The 17,745-nt window shown below is 45.5% G+C and overlaps 1 protein-coding gene across 1 annotated transcript in view; it reads right to left on the bottom strand.

The window, feature by feature from the left end:
* LOC135809610 (exportin-T-like) overlaps positions 1-17,745 on the bottom strand; it is a 33,603-nt gene that overhangs the window by 8,557 nt on the left and 7,301 nt on the right. Inside the window, exons 8-29 of the mRNA XM_065322995.1 lie at positions 17,033-17,142; positions 16,716-16,792; positions 16,393-16,475; positions 13,851-13,930; positions 12,589-12,666; positions 8,655-8,730; positions 8,081-8,188; positions 7,494-7,565; positions 7,125-7,177; positions 5,935-6,064; positions 5,648-5,698; positions 4,903-4,971; positions 4,571-4,665; positions 4,252-4,348; positions 3,776-3,832; positions 3,334-3,402; positions 3,095-3,168; positions 2,357-2,426; positions 1,983-2,043; positions 1,322-1,419; positions 995-1,051; positions 542-637 (exon numbers count right to left, since the gene is read on the bottom strand). Coding sequence (XP_065179067.1) covers positions 542-637; positions 995-1,051; positions 1,322-1,419; positions 1,983-2,043; positions 2,357-2,426; positions 3,095-3,168; positions 3,334-3,402; positions 3,776-3,832; positions 4,252-4,348; positions 4,571-4,665; positions 4,903-4,971; positions 5,648-5,698; positions 5,935-6,064; positions 7,125-7,177; positions 7,494-7,565; positions 8,081-8,188; positions 8,655-8,730; positions 12,589-12,666; positions 13,851-13,930; positions 16,393-16,475; positions 16,716-16,792; positions 17,033-17,142 — 1,761 coding nt within the window. The remainder of the gene's footprint in view (positions 1-541; positions 638-994; positions 1,052-1,321; positions 1,420-1,982; positions 2,044-2,356; positions 2,427-3,094; positions 3,169-3,333; positions 3,403-3,775; positions 3,833-4,251; positions 4,349-4,570; positions 4,666-4,902; positions 4,972-5,647; positions 5,699-5,934; positions 6,065-7,124; positions 7,178-7,493; positions 7,566-8,080; positions 8,189-8,654; positions 8,731-12,588; positions 12,667-13,850; positions 13,931-16,392; positions 16,476-16,715; positions 16,793-17,032; positions 17,143-17,745) is intronic.

Below are 17,745 nucleotides of genomic sequence, written 5' to 3'. Positions count from 1 at the left end.
AAAACCCAAGTTTAAGCAACAGATCAAAATTCAACGCTACAGTCATCAGCATGCGCACAAAGAACGAGTACAGGTAGTAGTACTGTAAACCGCCCAATGTTTGCGTCACTAATTCTTGCAATCTCTCAGAACCAGCAAGTTTACGATGGCAAATGTTCGCGGAGCACTGTGGCCACACATATAATATACACCCACTGTTGAAGTTTGCTTTCACAATGGTTAATATTTGCGTTACGCTCTTCTCGCAAAATTAGCGAGCATCAATACGTCGCAAACAATAGGCAGTTTTTACGGTATGCCTGTAGTTTCGGCACTCTATCCCTCTGTTAGACCCTGGTTACAGATAGGGACTGATAAACTGACCATCATCGGGGTTTTTCATCATTACCGGTACAGAGACGCTAGGATCTACGTGACAGGGACGTAGTGCAAAGAATTCAGTACACGTGTGTTCCTGGGCTTGGTTGGTAAACACCTGGACACAGGTGGGCCAGGGCCGGCTGGAGTTGCACGTTAACAGTTAAATCAGCCCTTAACTCACCTGTTGATCGCCCTGCTCTACCGGCGCGTTGAGGAAACCAAAGACTTGTTTCACGAGTGGAACAAATACCTCCACATACAACTGATGGAGCTGGGTCTGGAAAGAGGCGGGAGCAAGGGTAGAAAACAACAGAACATGGAAGAAAGTATATTTAGAAAGGCGACGAGGAGAAAAGAAACCTACTATATGATAGGCACACGGTGTTAAAATTCGTACATAGTGCTCCTCCGGTGTCGTGGTACAAATCCGTTCACATTATTTCTATCGATGGAAGAAAGAGACTCACTTCTCTTAATGTTGGTAAACTGGCCACCCCTGCCAACATCATGAACAACACACTTACGTATCATAATCAAAGATGAAGTGTGCTCTACAACACAACACCGACTCGAAAGACAGCACTGGAAGCGTCACGTTGAAACACAGCACTTCATTACTCCAGCCGATGCTCACCTTAAACTTTAAAACTAACTGATTGATAAGCGGGATGAATTCTTGAGTATCTCGGATCTGCACAACCAGACGAGAAGCAGCACAAGATGAACAGAACATGACAAGGATGCCTGGGCGAAGCAGTGGAGCAAAGCAGGACATACCGTGACTGACTTCACTGCGAAACTAAAGTCAGTCTACGACCAACAACTGCATGTGCTACAAGAACAGACTTCTGAAATAGAAAATATCAACTTGATCAAGCATCCACTACAGCTACTGCTACTAAACGACTGTAGCAGGGATAACTAAGCAGCCACCTGCGCAGCAGGATGACCAATCCCTTACCTGTGCGTCTTTGAGGAACTGAGAAATTGCTGCCGGAATGAATGGCAGAACAGAACTTTCTAGACAAACTATCATGCGATGAAGATATTGACGAACAGCTGCACCAACGCAAACAAAGAGCCAAGAAGAGAGGCTTTCAAAACCCAACGCAAACAAAGAGACAAGAAGAGATGCTTTCAAAATAGAGATCGGGATGCTACACATGCCCACAATGATAACAACAGTTACAACACCAGAAATAAATCTATAACCAGCATGTTGAAGTCCCTAGTAACTGGGATAAGAAGAGAACTCTCAAAGCATGGTGCTGGGATAAGCAGCAAGAGCATTCAACATACAAGTCATTTGCTGGTCTAAGTTCTTTGCCAAGGCAATTGTCAACGTAACCCATTTATAAACCGACGAAGGGTACGCCTGTGGGCTACATTTGAAATTGCCGTGCTGCTCAATAACTGAATAACTGAACTCTGGCATTGCCAGTAAGTGTCAAGTGTCCGGAGACATGAACGTCAAACCTGTGGGTACCGGGCTGAGCCGTGCACTGGTGCAGGGCATTGAAGTATTCCCAAGGCCAAAACATCCTTAAGTAGCATGAACTCGTATCACTAAGTTTCCACGGCTGCATCATTACGTAACTAGTCTGCTAAGAGGAGACACTTACCAGCATGCAAAACATCTCTCAAGAATGGAACATCAAGCGCCTCCAAGAAGACGGGAATAGTCTAAAGTGGTAAGAGTGCAGTGTGCAGACAACGAATACATACACGTATGAACACAGGCATGCACAACAAACACAAAGCGTGTCACTCATCCACACAGCACATCCATTCATCATCGCCATGAAAACTTGGCTGCCGAGCAGGTTGGTAAAATGAACATTTGATCACAGTAAACAGGCGGCAATAAACCCAATGTCAATGAGAACCTATACACAAATATTCTAGTTCTCAAACACTCAAATGAGAAGGGCTTCAGCCCCCTAAACGCTAGGTAGGATGTCCAATGGGCTGGTGTTGAAACGAGTCAACCACTTACCTCACAGAAAGCTTCCACACATCCACACTGCTTCATGGTTTGCTGCGAGCTGAACGTCTTGCTCACACGCCTGCACAACAAAAGCAGAAACGTCTGATTAGTACACAGTTATATGTTTTGCACTACCCCACGAGCAGTTGATAGCACTCCATAAAACAAACTAATCAAAGTTGGCGACTTGCTTCAAGTAGTACTCACAAGACACCAGCCTGGATGGTGCACAAGAACTCTAATTTCAGAAATTTTAGGCGCTCAATATTTCCGGTATGAGGGCAAAGGGCCAGGTCAGGCGAACAGAAATTTTAGGTACAGAGAATCAGTTCCCTATTGGATTATGTGTGTTAGTGTTTGTCCGGTTTATTGAAATTTTAGGTATGAAACAGATGCACCGGAAGTACCGAAAATAAAAGTACACCGAAAATTTGTGAAATTACAGTACTTGTAAGAAGTATGCATCAGGACGGTTTCGTGGTCGGCACATGACCCTGCCACGAATGGGGTAATATTGATATACCCCATTTCGCAGTTTTCCTGGGCGCCTGGTTATTTACGGAATGAAAATTAAACCCATCCAGTAGCCACCTTGTGTGGGAATGGGAAAACTCCAAATTCACTGTACAGAGTCAGGGAAGTGAACTGCCAGACAAAAGAACACAACAGGCTGCATCAGCAGGCATGTACACGTATATGCGTGACACCATGCAACAGGCAACGGGTTGAGACTGAGAGTTAACGTACCCGGTGAAGGCTATGACGTGTGAGATGCCGTCGGCCAGCCGTACCCGTTCCATATCATCCTTGGTGGAACAAAGCTAAACACACACACATACACATACACACACACACACGCACACACACACACACGTGGAAACAAGAGGAACCTTTTCACCAGACCTGTGGAAGGCATTAACCACTGGACGCAAATACAAATAACGACGCAAACACAAGACACAGACACAATGGCAAGTTCTACCTACCTGACTAAGTAGCGTGCGGAAAGAGGACACGAGAGGAGCCAGGAACTCCTTCATCAAACTTGAAGTGGCCTGTAAAGAGAGCAAACACCACAAGCAGCCAGCTCTCCACAATACTACGGAGTACATGAGAGAATTGATCATGGTAACCATTACGAAATAGTGGTTGCGACTTCGGCGATGATTTTTTGTAGGAATGAGTTTGCTCCCACACTGGAGCTCGCGCTATTCCGCCGACTTGACTTCGACTTGAAGTCGGCGGAATAGCGCGAGCTCCAGTGTGGGAGCAAACTCATTCGTGGTAACCATTCTAAGAGATATCAAGAAGTGTAGGTGAACATCATAGTCATCCACTTGGGGCAATAAATCATAGACTGCACTCTCACTGCAGTGTGGGTGACGCACTGAAAATCAAAAGAAATATAAGAACACAGATGCAACGTACCTCCGCAGATGTCCCGCACCCGATGATGAGAATGCCAGCAGTCTCGTATAAAAACAACTGCAAACACACATACCAAAACAAAAGAACAACATTACTACACTTCCCATACAAATCGGACAAGAATTGCTTTATCCAAACCATGATTTTCGTCAAATTCTCATCAGAGAAACAATGAAAGAAAGATTGTAAGGCGGACAGTATTACGTTGGAAGAGTATGTGGCAGCCTAGATAATGTTATTGAGAAAGGCACGAATGCTAGCACCAAACCACAGTCTAAATGACGCCCTAACCCTAATGATGCCTCGGCGGGGAGAAAAAATGGCAAATGATTGTATTCAGTGCAGCTGTGAGCCTGGTATCAAGTGCATGACATGGTGGTATAGCCAGCAGTGAGGCTCACATGCGGGTGCCTGATGGAAGAAAAAGGCAAGGGAAATTATCCAACACGAAACACCAGCAAGCAGTTACTACTCACTTGATCATGGTAAGAGAATAGTTCAGACTGTGCGTGATGTGCCATTATTGACTGTAACTGCTTCAGAACATCGCCAGCAATGTTCTGAAGATTTGTCCTGAACAATGAAAAGCACAGAGAACAGGAAAGGCATGTCAAATACCAGTACAGACTGTGAAGGCTGCACACCAGCCACAAGCACAGTAATGACATACATGTGAGCTACAGTGCAACCATGCCATAGAAAACCGGTACCAGGAACAACACACGGAAGAGGATAGTGATCGAAAGCTCTGGTGGAGTGCATGTGCGTTGACAGTTCTCGTAGGTATTGGCTTACCGTACAGACTTGACAAAGCGAGACAGCAGGTAACATACACGGCTACGAAGACCAGCGTTATCATGGAGAAGACCACGCCGGTCAAGGAAAGCAGACTGCACATACATACAACAAGAACACCAACACAAACAAACAAACAAGTTACACCCATTTCAGATATACAGGGACTGATTCAACAACCAACTACATGTACAACATCAGCCTAACTGTTAGGGATGCTAGCACTGGCAGTAAGCCAACTCCCACCCTCAGCACCCCACCCGCACCAAGCTGCTGCGGGTGCACCAGCCAGCCAGGACTATTGAAGAGACAAAAACCAATAAAAGTCTCACCAATGCATCGGCGATGTGGCTTGAGTTCTGCTGGAAAAACTTCTCATATCGTACCACCGTCTCAAAGAACTACAAGCAAATACAGGAAGAAAAACTCACAGTGATGAAAAGCAATAAAAGCAAGTAGAATATCGTTTCCCATCACATACAATGAGATAATGGTACAGCAGTGCGGTGTAGCAATCATACAACCAGAACGTAGAGCATCAAAACAGGCAGCCCATCCTTTAGGACAGGGTGTGTATTTAGTACTTCAAAGTAGTAGAAGAAGAGACCAGGTGACAGTTAAGTCGATCATGTACCGCAACTCATATGCATATCAGGGACCTGTACAGTACTGTACAAGGACTTTATCTGGGCCTTTTCTTAGTACGTGTGCATTCACACATGGAAATGGAACTACAACGTAGCTGAATCTCTCCAGGACAAGGATGATGACATTGCTGCCATTGTACAAACCATGAATACAATGCTCGGTGATCCAATATTCGGGATACTCTTTGTTTGGTATAATACTTGCTTAGAAAATCCTATTCGCTTCCATTCGGCATTCGTTTCAGCCCTCCTTTATATAGGCATGCATGCAAGGTGATACTGTACACGGGCCTGGACGCGACACGGTTCACCCTGAATGGGATCGGGCACTATGGCCCCAACTGCACATTAGTTGACGACCTGATGTAGCTTTAGGCCGTCCTACTGCAACAAAACACGGAGCAATGAGATGATCAGTGCGGCGCCATACCTGCTTGGCCACCTCTGGGTGACTGTGAAAGGAAACGCGACTCGTGACGATCTGGACAGACAAGGCACAACAATAAAAGAGTAAGGTATGTGTGTAAAGGTAGTCCAGCAGCTAACAAACTAGTCTCAGCGGATGGCCAAATGGTATGAGTAGAAACCTCCAGTGATGGAACACCACACACATCATCAGAACTGGCATGCAAATTGAGAACCTGCAGCACAAACACCACAATTTGTAAACAGAAAATACAAGAACAGAAGTGTCTCTGGCTAAGTAGGTGTACTCACCGCCTCCATCATGTTCTTCAAGAGAGATGGCTTGTCAGCAGAAAAGTGACTGCCAGGGACTACTTCACCAATTAGATAAATAGAACGGATAGCTACTTCAACTTCATTGAACGGCAATGTCTGCCATTGCCTACAGTATGCACAAACACACACACACACGCGCGCGCGCGCGCGCGCGCGCACACACACACACACACACGATAGCAAAGGCAACACCAGCAGCAGCCATGGCAGTAGCAGCAACAGACAAGAAGGAAAACGAGATTACAAATCCGGACATGGAAATCACACAGAACACTTGTGTCAGCTAACGCAGGCAAACAGATCAACACCGGCATCTCCGGTTACACGGAAGAATAGCTAGCTATATTCATCAAATATGGCACCCTATAAGCGATCGGGCGAGTACTGCCAATGCCGAGTCAAGTAACAGGCAAGGTTACCAACCAAGAGACAACAAATCCAATCACATCAAGGCAGCCACACACCGGATGCATATATCCAGTAGTGCCAGTACTACTACTGTCAAGTACCGCGAGAGCGACCCACCTGCATTTTACAGGTCCGGAAAGGAAGTACGGCAGAATGCAACTAAGTTTTTTTTACGGTGTGAGAACCATAGTGTACTAAGGTCATACTTAGCATGTTCGTGCGTGGAGCTCGCACCTGCTCGTACGGATGGACTGCATAGCGTGCAATGTGTCGTATGACCTACAGACAGGTCCCCACCTCCAAAACACGAATAGTGGGCGGTGGTGGTACGGAGTTCTACAGGTGCTTTATACGGTATCATGAAAAAGGAACTGCTCAAGGCTTGATGGTTCAATAGAGGCAACAGAGCAGTTTAGTTTTTGCCATGATTCCACCGTGCGTAGTGCTGAAACTTTTCAGCTAGCTACACACTGAAGCTCACTCATGCCTCCCAGCCACTACAAGAATGCCCCGCAGTGCAGCTGCTCAGTTGAAGCTTGAAAAGCTGTGTTTTCACTTTCGGGGCCTATGTCTATAGTGTGCAAATGTCCTGCCAGTGCCTTCCGAGGATGGCTACAATGGAGTCTGTGTATAATGAGAAATGTATAATAATACATACATGTTCTACACCATCCACACCATCCAAGACAGGCGAAAAAGTCAGGTTTCACGTTACTAGTGGGTGGGTTCCACTGCAAACAAGTAATAACAGAACTCACTGTAGTGCTTGTACAGCAATACTATAGATTGTCTCCAGCAATAGGTGAGGGTTCTGCAGAAACCATGCACACACACACACACACACACACACACACACACACACGGGCACACACACACACACACACACACGGGCACACACACATGGGCACATGAATAAAAAGTCACAGGCACAGTGAAATTCGCAACGAACCTCAAAGAACTACATTCACACAGTACCTACAGCGGAATCAACGCTACCCCTCGAGCATACAGTACCATGGTTGACTGTACAGTAGATGCATGCACTCTGGGCATACAGCACACACTACGTGCAATACTGACACTGACAACACAGTATGACATGATGAAAGCAGCCATGCATGACATACCAGCTGTGCAATATTGTCGAAGACAACCTTCAAGTTGTGACGATACTCAAGGAACATGGCTTCATCCTCACCCTGTGAAGCACAGATAGAGAAAATGGAAACGCATGGATAATAGGAAAGGTCTTCAATTGCACACACTACCTATTAAACAGATACAAGTGAAACCAGGCACATAGTCCACACGGCAACTTCTATTTTTCGTTTTGTGTTTGCACCAAATGTGTTGAATGGGTAGGGGTCAACCTGGTTTGAGAGACCACCTGCGCTCAAAGACCAAGACAAGCCAGTCCACAGGTGGTTGCTGAAATCGGGTTTCACCTGCCGCTAGCACTAGTACAGTGTATTGCTGACCAAGGTTCTCCGTTAAGTAAAGAGAAATGAAATGATCCATGCAAGGGGAAATAGCTAAGGCCAAGGGAAATTTGCACAAAGGTCATCACAAAACGCATATACAATGCAGGCACGCACGGATGAAAGCCGCGGCACAACACACACACAAGAAAGGAGGCAGAAAATACAATGCCATTTCACTTGTGAACATTTTAAGTTTTTTAACCCACCAGTACACACTAAAAAAAAAGGCTTACACTGTCGTCGAAACAGTACGACTCGTCGTATTTCATCTTCATGATAACGATGTACAGCAAAGCTTGCACTGATTCCTTCGCATTGGATCTCGGATTCTCTGTTTCCGCCTAAACAAGCCAGATGGAACAAAGCAGCGTTTCAACAATATTCCTATACCTACGGGCCCTGCAAACATGCAGACGGCACTCAAACATAGTCCATTTCTCACACGACTTCAAACTGCTCGAGTACAACACTGCATCAACGCCTTCACCTAAACACTCCCGATTCAACTGCTCACCTCGAACATCCCCAGCAACACAAGCAAAGGTCTGCGCGCACTTGAATGCCATTACAACAGTTTGCCGAGCTTCAACTCAAGGTGACTGTGTGAAGTCATACTTAGGTTAATGCCAGGACAGCACAATTATATGAATACAGAAGAAGGCGGACAATCAAGACTGATGTGATGAGCAGTATGGAGGCATGGAGTAAGAACATGGTAAAGTGCAGTACAAAACTGAAGATCAGACAATTGAAAACCTAAAGAGAAATCCGATAGACCCTCTTTCCCTACACCCAAGCAACACATACCTTCAGTACAGTCAAGTAGGAGATGAAGAACGGAATCACATGCTGAGAGATATCATCACCCTCGTCACTCAAAAACCTAGCAGCACACAATGGCAACAACAGCACATTTTCCCTTATAGCAGATGCCAGACTAACGGATACAAAGAAGCATCAGCCATAAACCGATGTACTGAACTAACGGATACAAAGAAGCATCAGGCCATAAACCGATGTACAGAACTAACGGATACAAAGAAGCATCAGGCCATAAACCGGTGCACAGAACTAACGGATACAAAGAAGCATCAGCCATAAACCGATGTACAGAACTAACGGATACAAAGAAGCATAAGCCATAAACCGATGTACAGAACTAACGGATACAAAGAAGCATCAGCCATAAACCGATGTACAGAACTAACGGATACAAAGAAGCATCAGCCATAAACCGATGTACAGAACTAACGGATACAAAGAAGCATCAGCCATAAACCGATGTACAGAACTAACGGATACAAAGAAGCATAAGCCATAAACCGATGTACAGAACTAACGGATACAAAGAAGCATAAGCCATAAACCGATGTACAGAACTAACGGATACAAAGAAGCATCAGCCATAACCCGATGTACAGAACTAACGGATACAAAGAAGCATCAGCCATAAACCGATGTACAGAACTAACGGATACAAAGAAGCATCAGCCATAAACCGATGTACAGAACTCAAGGGCGTCGGAACCGCACCGGCCGGGGCGGCCATGGCCGCCCCACTTTTCGGCCGTTTTTTTTTTAGCACACTGCAACAAAGCGCGATGATCTCAGCGCAAACGTGGCAAATCCTTGTCCCCGATCGTGGTTTGTTGCAGAATCAAAAGTCCATGTACACTGAAATGGCACCAAATGCCTGGGAATGCTTGCAATTGGCTTCAATTTTTGAATTTTTTTCCGGGGGAGGGTAATGTTTGTCCCCGATCGTAGCATCTTCTTGGTTTTTTGCAGAATCAAAAAGTCTTTCATTGTAGTTACCGTACACTGAAATGGCACCAAATGCCCGGAAATGCTTGCAATTGGCTTTAATTTTTGAAATCTTTTCCCAGGGGAGGACCCCCGGACCCCCCTTCCATGGCCACCCCACTTCCAAAGTCGTTCCGACGCGCCTGGAACTAACGGATACAAAGAAGCATCAGCCATAAACCGATGTACAGAACTAACGGACACAAAGAAGCATCAGCCATAAAACGATGTACAGAACTAACGGATACAAAGAAGCATCAGCCATAAACCGATGTACAGAACTAACGGATACAAAGAAGCATAAGCCATAAACCGATGTACAGAACTAACGGATACAAAGAAGCATCAGCCATAAACCGATGTACAGAACTAACGGATACAAAGAAGCATCAGCCATAACCCGATGTACAGAACTAACGGATACAAAGAAGCATCAGCCATAAACCGATGTACAGAACTAACGGATACAAAGAAGCATCAGCCATAAACCGATGTACAGAACTCAAGGGCGTCGGAACCGCACCGGCCGGGGCGGCCATGGCCGCCCCACTTTTCGGCCGTTTTTTTTTAGCACACTGCAACAAAGCGCGATGATCTCAGCGCAAACGTGGCAAATCCTTGTCCCCGATCGTGGTTTGTTGCAGAATCAAAAGTCCATGTACACTGAAATGGCACCAAATGCCTGGGAATGCTTGCAATTGGCTTCAATTTTTGAATTTTTTTCCGGGGGAGGGTAATGTTTGTCCCCGATCGTAGCATCTTCTTGGTTTTTTGCAGAATCAAAAAGTCTTTCATTGTAGTTACCGTACACTGAAATGGCACCAAATGCCCGGAAATGCTTGCAATTGGCTTTAATTTTTGAAATTTTTTCCCAGGGGAGGACCCCCGGACCCCCCTTCCATGGCCGCCCAACTTCCAAAGTCGTTCCGACGCGCCTGGAACTAACGGATACAAAGAAGCATCAGCCATAAACCGATGTACAGAACTAACGGATACAAAGAAGCATCAGCCATAAACCGATGTACAGAACTAACGGATACAAAGAAGCATCAGCCATAAACCGATGTACAGAACTAACGGATACAAAGAAGCATAAGCCATAAACCGATGTACAGAACTAACGGATACAAAGAAGCATCAGCCATAACCCGATGTACAGAACTAACGGATACAAAGAAGCATCAGCCATAAACCGATGTACAGAACTAACGGATACAAAGAAGCATCAGCCATAAACCGATGTACAGAACTCAAGGGCGTCGGAACCGCACCGGCCGGGGCGGCCATGGCCGCCCCACTTTTCGGCCGTTTTTTTTTAGCACACTGCAACAAAGCGCGATGATCTCAGCGCAAACGTGGCAAATCCTTGTCCCCGATCGTGGTTTGTTGCAGAATCAAAAGTCCATGTACACTGAAATGGCACCAAATGCCTGGGAATGCTTGCAATTGGCTTCAATTTTTGAATTTTTTTCCCGGGGGAGGGTAATGTTTGTCCCCGATCGTAGCATCTTCTTGGTTTTTTGCAGAATCAAAAAAGTCTTTCATTGTAGTTACCGTACACTGAAATGGCACCAAATGCCCGGAAATGCTTGCAATTGGCTTTAATTTTTGAATTTTTTTCCCAGGGGAGGACCCCCGGACCCCCCTTCCATGGCCGCCCCACTTCCAAAGTCGTTCCGACGCGCCTGGAACTAACGGATACAAAGAAGCATCAGCCATAAACCGATGTACAGAACTAACGGATACAAAGAAGCATCAGCCATAAACCGATGTACAGAACTAACGGATACAAAGAAGCATCAGGCCATAAACCGGTGCACAGAACTAACGGATACAAAGAAGCATCAGCCATAAACCGATGTACAGAACTAACGGATACAAAGAAGCATCAGCCATAAACCGATGTACAGAACTAACGGATACAAAGAAGCATCAGCCATAAACCGATGTACAGAATTAACGGATACAAAGAAGCATAAGCCATAAACCGATGTACAGAACTAACGGATACAAAGAAGCATCAGCCATAAACCGATGTACAGAACTAACGGATACAAAGAAGCATCATCCATAAACCGATGTACAGAACTAACGGATACAAAGAAGCATCAGCCATAAACCGATGTACAGAACTAACGGATACAAAGAAGCATCAGCCATAAACCGATGTACAGAACTAACGGATACAAAGAAGCATAAGCCATAAACCGATGTACAGAACTAACGGATACAAAGAAGCATCAGCCATAGACCGATGTACAGAACTAACGGATACAAAGAAGCATCAGCCATAACCCGATGTACAGAACTAACGGATACAAAGAAGCATCAGCCATAAACCGATGTACAGAACTAACGGATACAAAGAAGCATCAGCCATAAACCGATGTACAGAACAAACGGATACAAAGAAGCATCAGCCATAAACCGATGTACAGAACTAACGGATACAAAGAAGCATTAGGCCATAAACCGGTGCACAGAACTAACGGATACAAAGAAGCATCAGCCATAAACCGATGTACAGAACTAACGGATACAAAGAAGCATCAGCCATAAATCGATGTACAGAACTAACGGATACAAAGAAGCATCAGCCATAAACCGATGTACAGAACTAACGGATACAAAGAAGCATAAGCCATAAACCGATGTACAGAACTAACGGATACAAAGAAGCATCAGCCATAAACCGGTGCACAGAACTAACGGATACAAAGAAGCATCAGCCATAAACCGGTGCACAGAACTAAGAAGCCACATTCATTAAAGGCAGTACACATGTGGACTGCGAGTGATGGAGTGAACTGCTTGATAGATGCTTATAACCTGAAGGAACTTAGGCAGGTACTTCAGAGCTGATAAGTACTGGCAAGTTCTTGCATCACTGCAAAATATACGCGGAGTGTATCACCAACAAGCCAACCAAATTACTCACTTGAACATGTGCGTGAGCTTAGCATCAATGGCCTCTCGCACCGCTGCAGCTGGTGCCGCTGCACCTGCTTTCGAAAGCCTGTAAGACAACGGCAATATTGAAACATAAGCAAGCAGAGGGTGCAACATCAAGTCATATATAATATCAGGAGAATGACATACGGCATACCAAGATATGTCACACCTCACATGCTCTCATGTCTCCTGCCCAGGTACTGTAATTCTGCGGTCTGGTGAAGCAGTGAGGTTTCATAGTCTGGAAAATCATAGTGATGAGAAAAGGGACCAAATGGCTGCGAGCTGACAGTTGAGAAACACGCACTTGAAAAGTGAGTACACCAAAACCGGCGTGTTTTCGACAACATTCGCTTCGATTTAGAATAACTTCAGAATGGTTCTCTGTATTTTGAAGCGGTAAGAACGAGTAGGCAGCTGCTGGCCTGGTCTTTCCGTAGATATCTCGATCATAGAAATCGGCCCACTCGTTCTAGAGATCGAGTTTGAGATCGCGTGGATGCATTCCCTTTTTTCAAAATATCGGCGAGGTGAAAAGACATGGTGTTCTTCTTTTTTTCAGTTTGTCTTTCCAAGTAGCTGCTAGTTCTCATCTTCCAAGATCACCAACATGTCGATCCCAACGTTCACTGCTAATCCAAATCTCAGGGATGCCTTGGTTGAGCTGGATAGAGAGTTTCTTGGCGCTGAGGTGGAGGTCACCGCTTCTGGTGGCGACTCTGACAGTGATTCGTCGTCGCAGCTGTCAGATCAAAAGTTTCTTCCTCTGACGATGATCGCGATGACGGTCGTGATGAGCACTTCTCGGATGAGGAACTCGACGTTGGCACAATTACAGCATCATACGTCGGCGAAGAGCCACCCCAAGCAGCTGAACCAGCGGCAGATGCCAAGGTGACGACGCTTGACTGTGGGTGCAACAACAAATGTCTCGATAAATTTGACGCTGAGGAAATAGAAGTCAAGCAGCTCAATTTGGCAGAAATGGAGCAAGACGAAAAGGAGCTGGTGATACTAGGTATTCTTGCATCTTCGAAATACTCTGTGGACACGGCGACCCATGGCAAGAAGCGACAAAAGCAAAAAACAGGGCTCGAATAAGATCCTTTCATTGTGTTGTAAAGATGAGGTAATGATTTTGCAGTATAATACATTTGTTGCAGCGCTATATGCAGCGCAGTTATTAGCCAACAATAGTATCGAGGAACTCGATCCACTACAATTCCGAGCCAGCGTGCAATGACCTACTTGTTATAACTGCTGACCAGCTGTACTCCCATGGCACCAACAAGCTTGGCAAGGGCAGCCAAGAAGTCAGGGTCCTCGTCCTGCACACACCGCGCACAACAAAAAAGGCGAAACAACGCGGGCATTAGCACGACAGAATGCCAGAGGCACAAGGCAACCACTGGCACTCACACCAGGTCAAGCACTGTGAAAACAACCAGGTATCGTCCTACCCCCGATACTCAAGCACGGGGCAAGCTGCTTGAAAAGTGTTTTCTGATAATCCGCATCATTTCTGATTATCAAAAGGTCATCAAAACATTGCCGGTATGTCAACATGTACTCAATAAGCAAACAGCTAGCTGTTTCGGCCTTGTTCGGTCACACCAGCAGAGCTCAGAGTCACTGGCCGAGACGAAAGCATTGAATCGGCTCAATGTGTACGGTATGCATACAAAAACTGGCAGTAGGGCAAGTATGTGCATGTCCACTTCAAGTACATACATACACAGTCATGCAGTAAACACGGCACTAAACAAAACGAAAAACATTTGAAATCCACAAAATCTGCAAATTGACGGGACATCAACATGACGTACACTACGGTGCACAAAACGCACGGACTTTCGCGTTCGGATAGTGAAGGTAAACGGACAATCGGACTAGGAGTGCACTCTCAAAGGCACGCTACTCTTGAAGTAGGGATTTCAGTCACGTGATCTGCGGGGGCAAAAGTACCTTGACACGCATGCATGCTTTTTTGAATGCCAGGCATGGCACAGCTCAGCGCGGGGTCTTCGGCGTAGATTTTAGGTAGGGAGAGTGAGTTTATCGCCATTTTTATTGGCGCGCCGTTGAAGAGTAGGTTTCAAGCTTTCGTTTGGTGCCTCACACGGCGAATTCGTGCCGATATTACGCATCTCGATAGATTCTTGTAGATTTCAAAGTCGCTTTTGAGGTGTTTGCCTTGGTTCCACGCTCAAGCGGCAGTCAGAATCAGATTCTACGGCATCGATTTAGTCTAGGTAGGTTTCTTCAGACGGCATGAAGGGTCGCGATCGGTAGCGGAAATTGTTTTGAAGTTGAACGCCATGACACAGTATGGAGGTGGAGAAGAAAGACAATTGACTTCCGTCTTCCTCTGTGTTCATGGTGTTGTCCCAGGCAGTTGAGGAATGGCCTAGTAGTAGTTGAACTCTCGTTGAGGGCGAGAAGCAAAACTTATACCAAGAAAGTTAGCATAATTTGATTTTGCTAGTTGCAGCCGTGGATGGAAAGGATTTCGAGACGATGTGAAAATTGCCAGGAACAAAATCGGGCGTATCAGAGAGTGGAGAAATTTTTGCTGAAGAACAAGGCAAGTGACGACCTCAGTGAATTACTAAGTCATCCTTTTGAACTGCCTCTCAATCAAATTGTAAAGCAGACAACCACACACTGAACGAAAATCGTATCTTGTGTCTGATTCTTGTCCAAGAAAGAAACATTGAACTGCAAGGACAATTGTGGGCTGCAGGGATTGCAAATTGCATGAATTGTATAAGTTTGGAAAATTATATAAGTGTTATCAAATTTCCACACCTGAGCAGTCGTACGTGCCGAGGTGTGGACATTTGCAACAGTTCATGTCCATGCTGGACCAGCCGTTGATGTCAGTGCTGAAGCAACAGTTGATTTTGATGCCGGCGCAGCAAATGATGGCGCTTTGGAGCCCGCACCCGGCATAGCAGGTCTTCACCCTGTGTGTGGCACCAGAATTGATCTTCCATGTGTCATACAGGTGCGTGGTTGTTCCAGGCTGGGTTTTTTTACTGAACTTATCTCTTATAAATACTCACCGCTGGCTGGCTTCTGTGTACAATACTCAATAGCCTCTAGTATGATCGTTGTGTGGCTAATGTGCGTCTCTGACTCGTTGCAGCCGAAAACGGGCCCTGTGTGACATCAGAGCTTGCTGTCTACTCCTCTAGTTTCCCACATGCATACTATATAACTTAAATGTTGTGTTTGCCGTATTTCTGTCATATTCCACCTATTACCATGTTGAATTATGCGTGAAATATACTGTTGCTAGGGCCGTTGCTAAGGACGCCATTGTTGCGGTCATTTGGAATTTTGAAAAAAACTTTTATCTTCCGTTCCGTCACAGCCAGGGCCATCCTTGATCCAAGTTTGGCCACGATCGGATGAAGTTTATTTGTTGCTATGGTGTTGCTAGGGAGTATGGGAATTCCATTTTGTGCCATCCTGCAGATCGAATTTGTATGTGTGTTCATCAAGGCTAGTGCGCTATGTTTGAATGCTCATAACTTTGGAAATACTGCTTGGATTCCGTTCAAATTTTCTGTGGACAGTCCTTACACATAGATGCTTCACAAAACTTGTTAGTTGGAGCAAAGCGCTGCTCAGAAAAAACCGCCTGAAATCCCTACAAGTTGAAGCATAGCTACAACAACGGCCACCGGTTGAGTAGCCAAAGAACACGTGTGTATATGTAAGTGGGCATGGTCACTGGCAAGTAATTCTAACCCAAGTTCTACTCAAGCATGGCACCTCAACATACCTCCTTCGCAGGGAGAATTCCACTGGCTTCCAACACTTTGGCCAACGACTCGGTGAGGCTAACTTTCACATCCGGATCCATTCCTGAACACAGCAGAATACCAGTTGGCACATTCCAGCGGAGGTGAGATTCAGACAGCAATAAAGAACATCTTAAGTGGTACAGTGGACTGTGCAGGCATTGCATTCTAGAGTACGGCCATGCAAAAAACAGGAAGCTGCTGGACGGAAGCAAGCCCTACATTCGCATACATCCTTGAACGCAGTGTCAAATGGCACCCCGGGTAATCTGTTCCCAGTGTAGAGTGATCTGCAGTGACTAACCTTTGTTGAGGATTTCGTGGAAGCAGAGGCAAGCGTTCTCACGCAACGTTTCTACTGTCATGAACCGCAGCAGTAGCCTACACAAAAAGGAACGAGAACACGCCAACAAGACCAGAACGGTTGTCAGTCACGATGGCTTGCGGCAGTACAAGGCAGCCGCAGAACTCGATGTGCAGCAATGATGAAATCATCAGCTTTCCTTCTAACTGCACTACAGCAATAAAAACGAGGTCTGGGGTGAGAGATAATTCGCCAAGACAAATTCACAACCAGTAACTATATCGCAGAAAAGAACATTGGTGGCACACGCTTCTTACTCGGTGTAGCGAGAGTTGGCAATGAGGCCAATGTCAATCCACTCTACATACATGCCCACTACGTCCAGACAGGTACATGCTAGCTGATGGTCATCGGCTTCTGATGCAGTCTGTTAATCCACACACAGAAAAAACACACACAGGAAGATTACTTAGAACCGGCAACGTGGAATAATAACATAGCAGTGAATAACATAACGGGCGCACTCAACAGCAAACAATGTTGAGTTCCAGGACATCTTGTAACACAATTTAATATCAATGGAAACTTGTGACTGGAGGAAACAGAGAAAAATAGTAGGACTTGTACACTTGGAGTGAAAAGAGAACACGTCCAAATTATAGCAAATAGTTTACAAAATATTGCAATCGTTGGGTACAGGTGCGAAAAATATGTGAACATTCTGCAAAGATAGCAAGGTATAATGCGAAAATACATTATAATTATCAATATAGGCAGTCAAACGGTTACTAGGTCTGAAGATAGCGCTGTTATTCGCGAGTTGCTATTCCTGAGGTTGTTAGTCACTAGGCTGCATGCAAATGTATCTAAAGGTTACTAGGTCTGAAGATAGTGATTTTACTCGCAAGTTGTTGTTATGCCTGAGGTTGTTATTAACGATGTTGACTGCACATGTACGCGGTGGATTTGTCACTCTCCTTGTTCCCTTTTTCATGGCGGTCGAACAAAACAGGCGCGTACGCAGGGTCAC

Source organism: Sycon ciliatum, chromosome 2, assembly GCF_964019385.1.
Source record: "Sycon ciliatum chromosome 2, ocSycCili1.1, whole genome shotgun sequence".
Classification (NCBI taxonomy): domain Eukaryota; kingdom Metazoa; phylum Porifera; class Calcarea; order Leucosolenida; family Sycettidae; genus Sycon; species Sycon ciliatum.
This window is presented reverse-complemented; position numbering and strand designations above follow the sequence as displayed.